The following is a 13,636-nucleotide window of genomic DNA, read 5'->3' on the forward strand; positions in this document are numbered from 1 at the left end:
CCCGCCCCTCACGGGTCCCCCCTGCCGGGACCCCGGCGGGCCCTGACCCCCGAGCCCCCGCCGCTCCCGGAGCCCCGAGCCCCGGCCGCTCCCGGAGCCCGCCGCCGAGCCTGCGGGAGGCCATGGAGCGGCGCGGCCCCGTCCACGCGCTGCCCGAGGAGATCCGCAAGGTACGAGCTGTGGAAATGCCAAGCCCCAACACTCGGAGCTCCTGCAGCAGTTCAGGGATGGTGCACGGGCCTGTGAGCACCGGTGCATTATCTGTACATTTTGGCCCTGGGTTAGGTTGGGTGTTGGGTTTCCTCACTCTTTGTGCGGTGTAATTACAATAATTTTATAGGAACCCTGCAGAGGAACACCTGGGTCTGTGCCGGGGCTGTCACTGCAGGTGAGTTTTGGAGAACACCTGAGTCTGTGCCGGGGCTGTCACTGCAGGTGAGTTTTGGAGAACACCTGAGTCTGTGCCGGGGTTATCACTGCAGGTGAGTTTTGGAGAACACCTGGGTCTGTGCCGGGGCTGTCACTGCAGGTGAATTTTGGAGAGCATCTCACTCTGTGCTGGGGTTGTCACTGCAGGTGAGTTTTGGAAAACACCTCGCGCTATGCTGGGGTTGTCACTGCAGGTGAGTTTTGGAGATCACCTTGCCCTGTGTCAGAGTTGTCACTGCAGGTGAGCTTTGGAGAACACCTCGCCCTGTGCCGGGGTTATCACTGCAGGTGAGTTTTGGAGAACACCTGAGTCTGTGCCGGGGCTGTCACTGCAGGTGAGTCCTGGAGAACACCTGAGTCTGTGCTGGGACTGTCAGTGCAGGTGAGTTTTGGAAAACATCTCGCCCTGCACCAGGACTGTCAGTGCAGGTGAGTTTTGGAGAGCATCTCGCCCTGCACCAGGACTGTCAGTGCAGGTGAGTCCTGGAGAACACCTGAGTCTGTGCTGGGACTGTCAGTGCAGGTGAGTCCTGGAGAACACCTGAGTCTGCACCAGGGCTGTCATTGCAGGTGAGTTTTGGAGAGCATCTCGCCCTGCGCCAGGGCTGTCAGTGCAGGTGAGTCTCAGATCTCCCCTTTCTGGCGTGTTTTGCTGCCGGGAGTTTGGGAGGACTGCAGAGCATGACATGTTCCAGAGCAGTATCAACACACACGGGGACGGAACATTCCCCTTCCTCTCCCCTGGTGTCTTTGTGTGTTCTTTTGTTTGCCAGACACATGACTGCCGGTGTAACAGCGCTGCTGTTTATATGGCTCAGTTTAGGAGGAGGCTGCACTCAAGTGGAACACGAGTCACTTTTTGTAACTCTATCAGGTTTTCACTCTGGCAGTACAACACCCAGCTGTCCTCATTCCTCGGTCTGCAGCTCATAATTGACAAATCATTTAAAAGCTTTGTGTACTCAGCCTGGAGAAATTCTCCCTGGCTTAGTCCAGGAAACTGTTCAAACAATTTCTGAGAAATCAAGGATGGGCAAGATAGACAAAGAAAGGGAAAAGGAATACTTAGCCTTAAAAAAATAAGGAAGGGAAGCAGCTGTAGAACACCTTCAGACTCTTGAGCAGCTGTTTTGGTAGCAGGAAGGATCCCACTAAGTTTGTTTATTTAGCAGTTAAGTTTTTAGCCCCAACGGGGTACAGTGGTGAGCAAAAATCAGTGTAAGCTTCTCAGAGAAACAGTTGTACCAAACTGTTGAATGAGGGAACCCTCCTGGAGCTGGTTACTGCTTAATATTTCCTTTAATGACTTAAAGCTGCAGTTTGGTGGCACTTGAGCCTGTTTTGTGTTGGGATCAGTTCCTGAGCCAGTTCCTGCTCCATGTGCTAGGCATATGCTGGCACAGGGAGGGAGCCAGGGCAGGCACAGGAACGCAGTGACATGAGTTCTGTCAGCAGCAGTGTCAGTGGCTGCTGGTTACTATTGAGCCAGCATCTTGGATTACAATAAGGAATACGCTGGTGCCAGTCGGGAAGGGGTGTGAGCACTCTGGGAACAGCATTAAACTCCATATTCTTAGGAAAAATAAGGCATTTAAAATTAATCCGATGCATCAATACAAAATCCATAATAACCTCCTTGTCAGACTTAACAGTCTGAGGGCTGTAATCGGGTCACAAGCAGAATAATATGAACAAAGGGATGTTACACAGAAAGAATCTGTTAATGTATTGATAGTTTGAATGTCGCAATAATTGTAATAGGAATTGCATGTGAAACTTGGGTCTTTGTTGTCCCTCTGTCCAGGGCTGGTGAAGTTTCAGTTCTGAAAAATAGTGTCTGTAAAAATAGTGATGTGACTGATGGGAATTTAGAAAAGAGCAAAAATAGTAAAGAGCTTAAAAATCTTCTAAGGATAATAGAGCTGGATTTGTTCATTCTGGAAAATACCTGAGGGCACAGTAACTGCTCACAGGAGGTGGTGGTTCATTTCCAGGTGCAAATGAGTCTTTTCCTCACATTTCTCAATGTGCTTTGCTTGACTGCTCTGGAGCAGCTCTCCCAGGCTGTTGTGGAATTCTCCCAGTGGGATTGTCCCTTCAACTTGTCCCTCGAAGTAGAGGATGGGGCAGGCAATCTCTGGAGATGCCACCAGTGCTGGGTACACATTTAACAAAAAATCTGGTGCAGAGGATGCAGGATTTCCAGACATGGACAGACTTCTGCTCCTGTCCCATCCTCCTCGTGCCACGTGTGAGCTCCAAGGCAGCGACAGCCCGGGATTTGGGATGAGAAAGTGCTGGGGTTTTACACATCCTGTGCTGTTGCTCATCTCCTCCTCAGCTGGCTCGTGTTGTAGCTGCAGCATCCTTACAAGGCACTACAAGTCACTCTCTCCATTTCCTGCCCTTGCATCCCCCATCCTTTCTGCACACATGTCCTCACTCCCTTCCCGTCCTCTGCTGCCCAGATTTCATAGCCTCTCCTCTGGAATCTCCCTGTCAGGCGGACGTGTGCCAGCTGTGCTGTGCCAGACGGAGCACGTGCTCCCAGGATGGGTGTGCAGGGCAGCACGTGTGGCTGCAGGGAGCCTGCCAGGCACTGAGTGCTGCCCAGAGTGAGGGATGTTCCTGGCCAGGTGCTGGCTTGGGATGGATGGATGGATGGATGGATGGATGGATGATGGATGGATGGATAGATGGATGGATGGATGGATGATGGATGGATGGATGGATGGATGGATGATGGATGGATGGATGATGGATGGATGGATGGATGGATGGATGGAGGATGGATGGATGATGGATGGATGGATGATGGATGGATGGATGGATGATGGATGGATGATGGATGGATGGATGGATGGATGGATGGATGGATGATGGATGGCTGGATGGATGGATGGATGCTGGAGGTTGGCTTGTGGCACTCACATGGGATCCAGGAGCTGCCTCGCAGGGCAGGCTGCAGTGAGAGCTCTCGTTTTCCTCTCCTTGGAGCTGCACAAGCTGCTTATCAAGGTTTTATTTTAGAGGAAGTCTTAGTCTAGAGGGAAGGAGATTTCTCAGCATTTTGTCAAAGGAATGATAGATGTGAAGGGACCTTGGTTCTTCATGTTCTGATCTATTTTGCCTCTATTTTGCCTGTGTAAAAACTTTTACAGGTCCCTGCCTTCTTCTCTGTCTCATTTCTTCTTCTGTTTTCACACCCCTTTCACAACATTACATTTCACATTCATTACAAGGTGGGTGCTAAATGAAAAGAACCAAAATCAACAGGTGAATAAAGCATTTACATATCCATTCTTAAAGTTTATAGTATTCTTTTGTATTTATAGTTGCATACTTCTTGGGAACTAATTGTTAGTAAAGATGGAAATCAGTGGTTTTTAATGCCTACTTTTAATGTATTTACATAGAGTTCCTGCAAGCAAACTCAGCCTGAGAGGTGTCACAGAGCCTGGCAGGGTGCAGAAGGGAGTTAGTGTTTCCTTGACTCCAGTGTCATGGATGTGTATTTTTGGGGACTTCTGGTTTTGTTGCTTGGTTAATGTTTTGTTTTGGTTTAATTTTTCCTCAAGGCTTTTATATTTCACCTTGGTAGTTGTTTGTTGCCAGTGGTAGATGAATCATTTTTTGTGCCTTTGGACTTTAGTTAAAGTTCTGTGGGAGTGGAGGGAAATAAGAAGGGAAAATGCAGCTTTGCACTGAGGATCTCCCTGAAACAGGAAACAGAATGACCCAAGTCCTCAAAGCAGCAAACACATTTCTATTTAATTTCATATTTCATTTGGAAAAAATATAAAACCTTTGTTACCATAAATCATGAAATGAACAGGGCCAAGATACCCTTAGAGACTGAGAGTTGTGTCATCCCAGGAGCCGAGGAGCTCAGGCAGGAAGTCCGAGGCTGTTCCCTTGGGGACAGAATGTCCTGTGGTGTCCCCAGAGCATCGGGTACACCACAAGCAGCAAACGTGTGCTATACATTGGGCACAGCATGGGCTCTGTGCGAGCACATGGCGGCAGCTTTCCCTTCTCCTGCCCTCTGTGAACCCAGCGTTGGGGTTTTCTCGTGAAAGCTTCTGGAACACAGAGTTCCAGCTGTGGTTGGGAGCCCACGGCCTGTCCGTCCACCAGGACAGCACGGCTCCGTGCTTGGGACGTGCTGCGGGGGTGCCAGCAGGGATGTAAAAGCAGATAAATTTCCAGTTTGTGCCCTCCAGATAAGCGTGCTGGAATGGCAGAGCCCTTCTCAGCATCCTGCTGGCCCCCACATTCTGAATTCTCCTGGAGGTGATGTCCCCCAGTGCCCGCTGAGGTTCTCAGCACTCAGCTGTGGAATTTGTAATGTTTTGTGGTGTTGGGGTGCCAGGCTCCTGCTGTGGGAGTGCTCTGAGTGCTGGGGAGTGCTCTGGAAATGGGAGAGAATCCTGCAATGGTTTGTGTTGGAAGGGACCTTCAAGTGCCATGGGCAGGGACACCTTCCAGTGTCCCAGGTGGCTCCAAGCCCCCGGAGCTACTGCCAGGGGTTGTACCCAGATGGTTCAGTCTCTCCACTAAGGGACACTCCACACCCCCTCCAGGCAGTATAGCCAAGCTTTTCTCATCACACCAGGGCTGTATTCTCCATATCCAAGGTTTTCTCACAAAACCAGTGCTGTGTTCACTACAGCCAAGGTTTTCCACCCTTTCTGCAACCAGTGTCCAAGCGTGCTGCTGGAACTGGAGGGACTGGAATTCCTCACCTCCCACTCTGGGGGGTTTCAGCCAGGAGAGGCTCCCTGACAATCGCACCTAGGGATGCAGAGGTTACTGTTAACAATGGGCTAAATCATCCTTTGTCTGCTGTGTTTTGTCATCAGATGCTTCGTGGCAGTCCTGGGGTTGAGTTCTCAGCTGGAACACGCCTTGACGCATCCCAAGGAAGGTGGGGAGCTCAGGAAGGGCTGCTGGCCCTGTGCTGGGGTTTGCAGCTCTGGGAGTGTGACATGCACTGGGATTCATTATTCTGCTTTCCTCTGGGCTGCAATGGCTTCGGCTACCTGAGCTCCTGCTGCTATTTCCTGTCGTGACACAGGGATTTTCCCAGGGCATGTCTGGAATGAAGCAACTTTCTGGTTTTATCCCAGCCTGTTTCTCCACTGTTCGTGTGTTCAAAGCAAGCACAGGGATTTTTATTTTGCAACTGTGATTTTATGGGCAGGGAGCAAATAATGATGTGAGCACTGTGGCTCAGCAGTACCATCTGGATTGCTTTGGGGTAGATGCTGATTGAAAACTTGGCTCACAATACACTTTGTTTGTTTTAAAAGAAGTGAAGTTTCTACGGGGACCTTTTAAAAATCTTTCTTTGACTAAGGCAAATATAAATTTCAATCTTGTACCTCCTCATTTTGCATATGCATCAAAAGACTTCCCTTTCTTCCTCAAAAATCAACGGTGTAGTTTGAGTCATCATTTCTTTTTGTGCAATAGGGATTGACTGGTGTGTCAGAAGAGGGACAGACAGGATGAGAGACATGAAAATAATGTGGGAGAGGAGTGAAACAAAAAAGAAAGTAAAATTGGGTAATAAGGCAGAATAAATCAACATACAGAAATAATTTAAGACCACCCAGCTGCAGCATAAGGATTATTTATTTTTTCTCGACTTTAATGTTTTCAGCTACAAGTTTAATTTCGACAGAGTTTTTTTGTTTTGACCAGTCCTTGCTGAAGCAATCTGAGTCCTGACAGATCCACCAAGAGAGCAAGAGCTGTGGACCAAGGAGCAGAGGGTGTTGTGAGGAATTTCTCCATGGAAAGGGCTGTCCAGCCTGGCCCAGCTGCCCAGGGCAGTGGTGGGGTCCCCATCCCTGCAGGGGTTTGTCAGCCCTGTGCATGTGGCACCTGGGGCTGTGGATGCTGTGGGCTGGTGGCACTCCATGCTCTTGGAGGGCTTTTCCAAGCTGAGCAGTTTTAGGGTTCTGTGATGAGTGATCCCTGTGCTGGCTGCTGTAATATCAAAGCCTGGCCAAATGAGAGAGGAGCTCGCTCTTCTGAACAGGAATGCAGCTCTCCATCGTGGGGTGTTTGTGGGTGGAATGTGAAATTCCAGAGGAGAGGGGTGGTGATGCACGAGCTGACACACCCTGGAGTTATTTGGTCAAGTTCAAGTGGTACAAATTCCTGTCTCATCGTTCAAAAGGCTAAAAATGGTCCAGACCACCAGTTTATTTTCTTTTTTTTCCTTACAGCTTATGCTCTACAGATGAAACTGAGTCAGACAGATGTAATTTGAGTGATTATCCCTCTTGGCTTAGTCCTCCCCTTGCCTTGGTAGCTAAAGAAATCTTTGTAACCAGGGGATAGATAATATTTCCTTCCAAAACCAAGTGCAGAGTGGAAACTCTTCCCCCAGATGCTTTACAGCATCTGTGCATCACAACTGTAGCTCAAAGTCTTATGGATAAAGATCTTCTGAGATCAAGCACTTTGTCCTCAGCAAAACTGTTTTTTTAATTCCTAATTGATTTTTTCTGTTCCCTGCTTGTCCTCAGTGCTTACTCAGGACACACAAGTCCCCTTTCTACTCAGCTCTGGTAGTTTCCTTTTCTATTCCTTCCAAACTGTTTTTCCCCTGATTTTTTCCTGCTTTGAAGCTGAGATGACAACAGTGTTTTTATCAAATGGAAACAGTGAAATATGGAATCTGAAACCATGAACTTGTATTTAGTACACATCCTTAGTGGTTACTCAGCAATCTCACTGTTCCAGAAAAGGTAATTTGTAAGCATAAGAACTGATGACAGTTTGTTTCCTACAGATTTTGTTTAATGGTTGATCAACTTTGGTGTCTAAGAGACAAGGTCTAGTGGAGCTTTTCTCCTGGAAAAAGACCATTTATTTGTAAGGCTGCCAGGGGGCAGGGATAGATGGGATATTGGGATTCCTGGGTCAGATGGGATTTGGGCAGGAATTGTTCCCTGTGAGGGTGGGCAGGCCCTGGCACAGGTGCCCAGAGCAGCTGTGGCTGCCCCTGGATCCCTGGCAGTGCCCAAGGCCAGGTTGGACATTGGGAATTGGAGCAGCCTGGGACACTGGGAGGTGTCCCTGCCATGGCAGGGGTGACACTGAATGGGCTTTAGGGTCTCTCTTAACCCAAAGCCTTCTGTGATTCCATGAGAGAGGAACCTTGGATTTAGGATGGGAAATGAGGTCAGTGCCTTCCTTGCTCTATTCACTTTTATCTGGGTGCTGTTAATTTTCCAGGGACCCTGGACAGATGTGCTGGGTTTAAACTAACTGTGGCTGGCATCACTCAGCTCCTGGTGTCAGGGAACTGTTCCATGTATTAAGGTGGATATTTGGAAGCTGTTCAATCTGTACACTTATTGCAGTGCTTGCAGGGTAATTATTAATGTGCAGAGCAATTAATTATTAATGTGCTGATTTACACAGCCTTTCCTATTCTGTGATTTTTTGACTCTGTAGCAAATACTGTAAAAATCCAGCCTGATCAGGAATCCTCCCAGATTTTCATTTCACCTGAGGAGTGGATGGGAAGGAGAGCACTTCCAGCTGAGCCCAGACAGGGAGTATTTGTTGTTCTATGACTTCATTTATTTTGACATCCAGTAACAAAACTGACTTTGAAAACTAAGAAGTTTTGGTACTTGCACAAACCCTTTTCAGTTCAGAGCCCTGCTGATTCTATCTTGTTTTTGGTGGGAGAAGCAGTGAGAGTTCTCAGCTGTTTGTGTGAGCAGCAGCAGTGGCTGTGCTGCACAGAGCACCGTGTCCTCCCTGTGATAAACCCTGCACAGCTCGTTGTGTCCTCCTCCAGTGCACTCATTCCAGTGCTTTGGAACTTCGGGGTACTTATCCTGAAGAACAGTTTCAGGTTTCCAAGCACAGACTGCAGCTGCCAGGAAAAATAAACTTGCATTTTCGGCTCCTCCAGAGCAGCTGTAACCAGGGGGGTTTAAACTGGAGCAATGTTAAGAAATGGGGAAATAAAGCTTGTCCAGGGCACCCTGAAACACTGTTCATATCAAGCTGTATTTAAACTCCTAAAGGTTATTGTATGAGTCTTTAATTTATAATTTTTGAAAGCTCTTTTCTTTCCTCTCGGTGGGGTTTCTTTTTGTTTATCCCAATGTCTCAAAACATCATTTTTTTCTTCTGTAAAAAAAAAAAAAAATCTTAATTTGACTTAAACTATTTGAACAGGTGCTTGCATGTTCCCTGCTTCAAGGTTAATAACCAGATCAGTTGGAAAAGTCTGTTTTCCAATTTAATAAATGGCCTTTCCGTTGGATGGGTGTTACATGTTTTGTAATCAGTCCTGAGTCCTTCATTCCTGGCAAAGGGGTTACAGATTCCACAGCACCCCAGTGCCAGGGACACCTCAGCATCACTCATGAATTATTTTTGTGAAGATTGTGGATTACCTCACTTCCCTCATCTTGCCTCCTTCACTTGGATCTGAGATGTCGGAAAGCCAGAGAATAACATTTATCTGGTAATCCCAGATTCATTAATGAGATAGCTTTGTAAAACACAGCATTTCATTTTCCATTAATACCTCCAGCCTAACTCAGAAGTACTTTAGCATTTCAGTGGGAGTTCCCACGTATCAAATGGATGTATCTTGGGAAGCTGCCAGGAAGGGAAAGTGCTGCTCTAGCTGGGGTTCATTTTGCTAATGAAGATTTTTGTCTTTATTTGTTAAAGCGATAACATCATCTGATCTTAAATGTTCCAGAGCAGCAAATGGTTTAAATTGTTTGGGTTTATTATTATTTCTTAGTGTGACTGAGGGTTTTTTTAGTTGAACCTGCTTCTCTGAGGCACTCTGAAGCATTTTCTCTCTTTGTAGATGCCCCGGGACCAGACAGTGTGCAAATACTGCGGAGTCAGCTACCTGACACTCCACGAGTTCAAGGTGATGGAAGACAAAGTCAAAGCAATGGAGAAGGAGATTAAAGTTTATAAGGGAAGCCTAGAACGGGAGCAGAGGCTTCAGGCAGAATTGCAGGCTCTGCACCACGACCTCGAGCGCTGCCGGGCGGAGAGCGAATCCAAAACGGAAAGGTCAGAGCACATCATCTCCTCTGGAGACCCTCTCCTGTGTGTGGCAGGGAATTTCGGCCCAAAGCAGCTTAAAATACAAATAACATTTGTCTTTCTTTGCTCACATGGCCCATATATGCTGTAGGAGTTGATTTAAATCATCCTTCATGGTGTCCTGTGGAAGCAGGTTCAGGGTTCCTGAGCAGTTTAGGAGCAGTCAGTGTGTGGAAGGGAAGGAGAGGCAGAAGGCACTCAGAGGGATTTCCCCTCTTATATCTCATCTTATCATCTTGTAATTAATCTCTAATATTCCAAATGAAACTCCACAGGACTGGGAGTGCCACAGTCTCCCAGTAAAGAATTCCCTGTGTCCTTCCCTGGCAGTCTCAGGATTCTGAATCTCTGCAGGGCTGGTACAGGATCCTAAAGCAGGGAGGAGCAGTTTGGGAACTGCCAGGGGCATTTTGCTTGACAAACAGGAGGTTTCAAATCCTTACAGATATGGGAAGGCCCCACTTAAAGGGGGAGTTTTGTACCATAAAACTCCAGTAATTAATGATAGATCTCAGAGCCACATTTGGATTTTCAGAGCACAATTAAGACCTTCAAATGTATTCTTTAGCTCATACTTACAGAGTCTGTATCCTTTGTTATGCACATATTTTGGAATCTATTGTTATATTCCATTAATTGATTACAGTAGGATTATAAATAATTGATGTTTATAGTCAATTAATAAAAGATACTTTATAAAAATGCAGTTTGCTTGAGTTTGCTACTGATGGATTGAGGCTACCAGAAACTCCTGGGTAATTTTTGGCTCATCTGACTCAAATGGGCAGAAGTTTTTTTGTAAGGATGAGGTTCTAATTTTAATTATCAGCTCAGTTTGATTTTTGGAATCCCCAGGAGAGGTGTTCCTTGTGTGACTGACTCACACCAAGGGTTGTAGAGCTGAAGGTGCTTTTGAGATTGGACTGAAATGCTTTGGAAACCTACTTTTTTGGGAGAATCACTCAAATACTGTTAAAAATTAACTTAATTAATGGATTTAATTAGGCTTTTGCTTGCTAATATTACTGATAAAAGATTCATTTTAGAGCACAACTTCCCACAAAAGTGAACAAAATGCATTTATCTTGTAAGTTACTCATAATGTTTCTTGCAATATCTTTTTAATTTAAATTTAACATCTTTTACCCCTCCTTACAGATATTTAATATTTTCTGTGGTTTAATATCTATTTTTAAAGCTTGTTTGCTCCTTGTCTCTAACAGCCCTGGTGGCAGTCTGTGAGCAAATGCACTGACAGCACATTCTTCTTGTTGAGGATCATTTGCCAGAGCCAAACTTTAAATTTTCATCGAGCTGACTTTTTGTAGTAAAGCTGGAACAGTTAATAAAATTTTTATCTCTGCACTTTTCCCCCCTAAGGCTCCACTTGATTTAAAAGCTGCTGAAATCAAGTGGGATACTCGCAGTAGGTTTCCATTCCAGCCATAAATCAAGCATTGTGCCTCGTTAAGAAACTTGGCTGAATGTTCCTTATCTTGTCCTGGCTGTCCTGGGCCTCTCTGCCTGCCTTGTGCTCTGGTATAAACTATTCAACATCCTGGCTCTGGCCAGGCTGGCAAATCACTGCTCCCAGAAGCCAAACATGCCTCTTTCTTACTTTTATCTCTGCTAGACCAAGGGATTGAATCTCTTATCACTTGCAGACTGTTTCAGGTTTCTGTTCCCTCTGGGTTCAGGTATTCCTGTTGGTACCTGTGGCTAACCTTGAAAGCCACCTGGGAGTTTGCCTGTCCTTGGTTACCTTTCCTTTGGGATCCTGGCAGGAGAAGGGGAACAAACTGCACTGATCCCACTCAGCTTCAACCTTATTCTGCGTTAAAATCACTTCAGTCTTGATAATTAATTGAATTATTGTTAATTTAGTTAGCAAAATGAATCCACATCCAGTGTAGGAAATGTAAAATAGATGTAGATGCTGAAGATGTCCTCAAGTGCTGCATCCTCACGTGTCTTGAACGCTTCCAGGGCTGGTGACTTCACCACTTTCTGAACTGAAAATGAGCAGCTCCTGGCTGTGAAATGAAAGTGAGCAACTCCTGGCTCTGGGCAGCTCCCAAAGTTTCCATGGCAGTGAAAACGCCGGGGTGGAGGTGTTTTTTGGACAGATGTCCCAGGCTCCTGCTGCCTCCTGTCCTCCTGGCAGTGCCAGTGCTGCTCCATCCCGGGGGACCCCCGTGCCATGCAGTGCAGCTCAGGGATGATTCCTGTAGATCCCCTGGAGCACGGGAGCTGCTCCTCGTGCTGTGGGACACTGAGGGTGTTTGCAGCTCCTGCTGGCTTTTCTCCTGCTGGGTTTTCTCCTGCTGTTCTCGGGGTGAGCATGTCCTGACCCCCTGCCTCTGCCAGGGCTCCTCCTGTGCTCCCCAGGAGCTCGAGGGGATGGATGCCAGCCTGGGCAGGGAATGCTCTGTGGGACGGGCTGAGATCAGCCTGTTCCTTCTCCAAATGCCAGCTTTTAACATCCACTGGACTCTCCCTTGGTGTTAAAAACCCCCAGAATAACGTGTTTATTTTGCTTCCTTCTGTTGGTAACAGCCGAGTGCAACTGTCCTGCCTTTTCCACAGATTCTTTAGTGTGTGACTGAGCAGGACATGGAAACATCCCTTTAATGTCAGCTCTGGAATGGAAAGAGGAAGAAAATGTGTCTCTCCTTATTTACCAGTTTCTTTTTAATCCAAAAGATCTTCAAATACTCCCCATTCTAGAACAAGAATGGAAAATGAGCATCCGGCTCTCCCTGGCTCCCAGAGTTTGGATTTGTTATTGGGCAGTGATAAATCACTGATTTTTTCCTCAGCTGCAAACGTAGATTTGAATTCCTGGAGCTGTTTAGGGGATGGACTTTTTTTTTTTTTTCTTGTGTGTGACAACAGTTCTGCTCCCAACCACAATCCAACAGATTTTATCTCTCTCCTCCTGCTCTCCACCTCCTGGAAATTTGCAGGTAGCAATGGGTAAAATTTCCTACAAAGGTAATGCCAGGAATATCTTCAATTTTTTGTTTTGTTTTGTTTTTGTTTTTGGTTTTTTTTTTTGTTCCAGGGTTCACAATTGAGCCCCAAAGACTTGCTTTTTAACCCCCAGATGTTCAGTTCAGATTTTCTCAGAGCTCTGCAGATCCATGTTTCTTAACCAGGACTAGTATATTTTTTTAATGTGCATTTTGGTGCTGATCTGTGTGATAACAGTAACTAATGCACTGTCATAGCTTGGCTTAATTTTTATATATTTTCAGCATAAATCATTCTCATTCTCTTCTGCTGTTTAAAACTGAAGCCAAGGCTGATGTAGTGCTTCTGCCAGCCTTTGGTTTTGTAAAATTCTTGTCCATTCAAACATTACTTATTTACTTGTGGCAATGAGTCACCAGGAGACAAATAGATCATTTTCTCTGTGTGAGCAGTAGGTGTTGAAAGCTTAAACAGGGGCTGGTTTTTAACAGTTGCTTGTCACTGGAGTGGTATTTTTGGGGCTGGGAGGCTGCTTTAGGATGGTTATCTCCAGAAAACAGCTGGGGCTGATGTGCTCTGTGGGATTGTTCCTCACATGTAGCACAGGAAGGGAACTGGATTCAGCTCTTTTATTCCTGTGCAGTTCCATTCATTTCCTGACAATTATGGGAGCAAGTGCTGAACTGTTGAAAGAGCAATGTTTAAACTGTGTTTATTTACACTGGGGTAGCTGTGCCTGAAAAACAAACTGGTGCTGTAAAGAAAAGTTCCCAAGGTAAATGTTAGAGGAGAAAGAACACCTTGGGGGGACGGTTCTGGAGGTGTTTGCTGTGCCTGAGGCCAGCACAGAGCTGGCTCCTGCCCTGAGAAAGCTGGAACCAAAGCTGGAGGTTGATTATTGGTGCAAACAATTCTGATTATTTTATTTACGTCTGTAGGATAAAAACCCTGACAGTGGAACTTAAAACCAAGCAGGAGGAGATGAAAACTGTGAAAGCTGATTTGCAGTATTTCCAGGAGGAGAAGGAAGCTGCCTACAAGCAGTCACAGGTGCTCAGGTGAGAACCCAAAAAGAAGTGCTGATGTTGGAAATGCTGTATTTCCTACATATATATTGTTTATAGAG

The 13,636-nt window shown here is 46.2% G+C and overlaps 1 protein-coding gene across 1 annotated transcript in view; it reads left to right on the forward strand.

Moving 5' to 3' along the window:
• The first annotated feature begins 122 nt into the window (after positions 1 to 122).
• LEKR1 (leucine, glutamate and lysine rich 1) overlaps positions 123 to 13,636 on the forward strand; it is a 33,118-nt gene continuing 19,604 nt past the window's right edge. Inside the window, exons 1-3 of the mRNA XM_041467617.1 lie at positions 123 to 170; positions 9,290 to 9,504; positions 13,449 to 13,568. Of these exons, the coding sequence (XP_041323551.1) occupies positions 123 to 170; positions 9,290 to 9,504; positions 13,449 to 13,568 (383 nt within the window). The remainder of the gene's footprint in view (positions 171 to 9,289; positions 9,505 to 13,448; positions 13,569 to 13,636) is intronic.

The sequence above is a fragment of the Pyrgilauda ruficollis genome, unplaced genomic scaffold (genome assembly GCF_017590135.1).
Source record: "Pyrgilauda ruficollis isolate IOZ18807 unplaced genomic scaffold, ASM1759013v1 scaffold21, whole genome shotgun sequence".
NCBI lineage: Eukaryota > Metazoa > Chordata > Aves > Passeriformes > Passeridae > Pyrgilauda > Pyrgilauda ruficollis.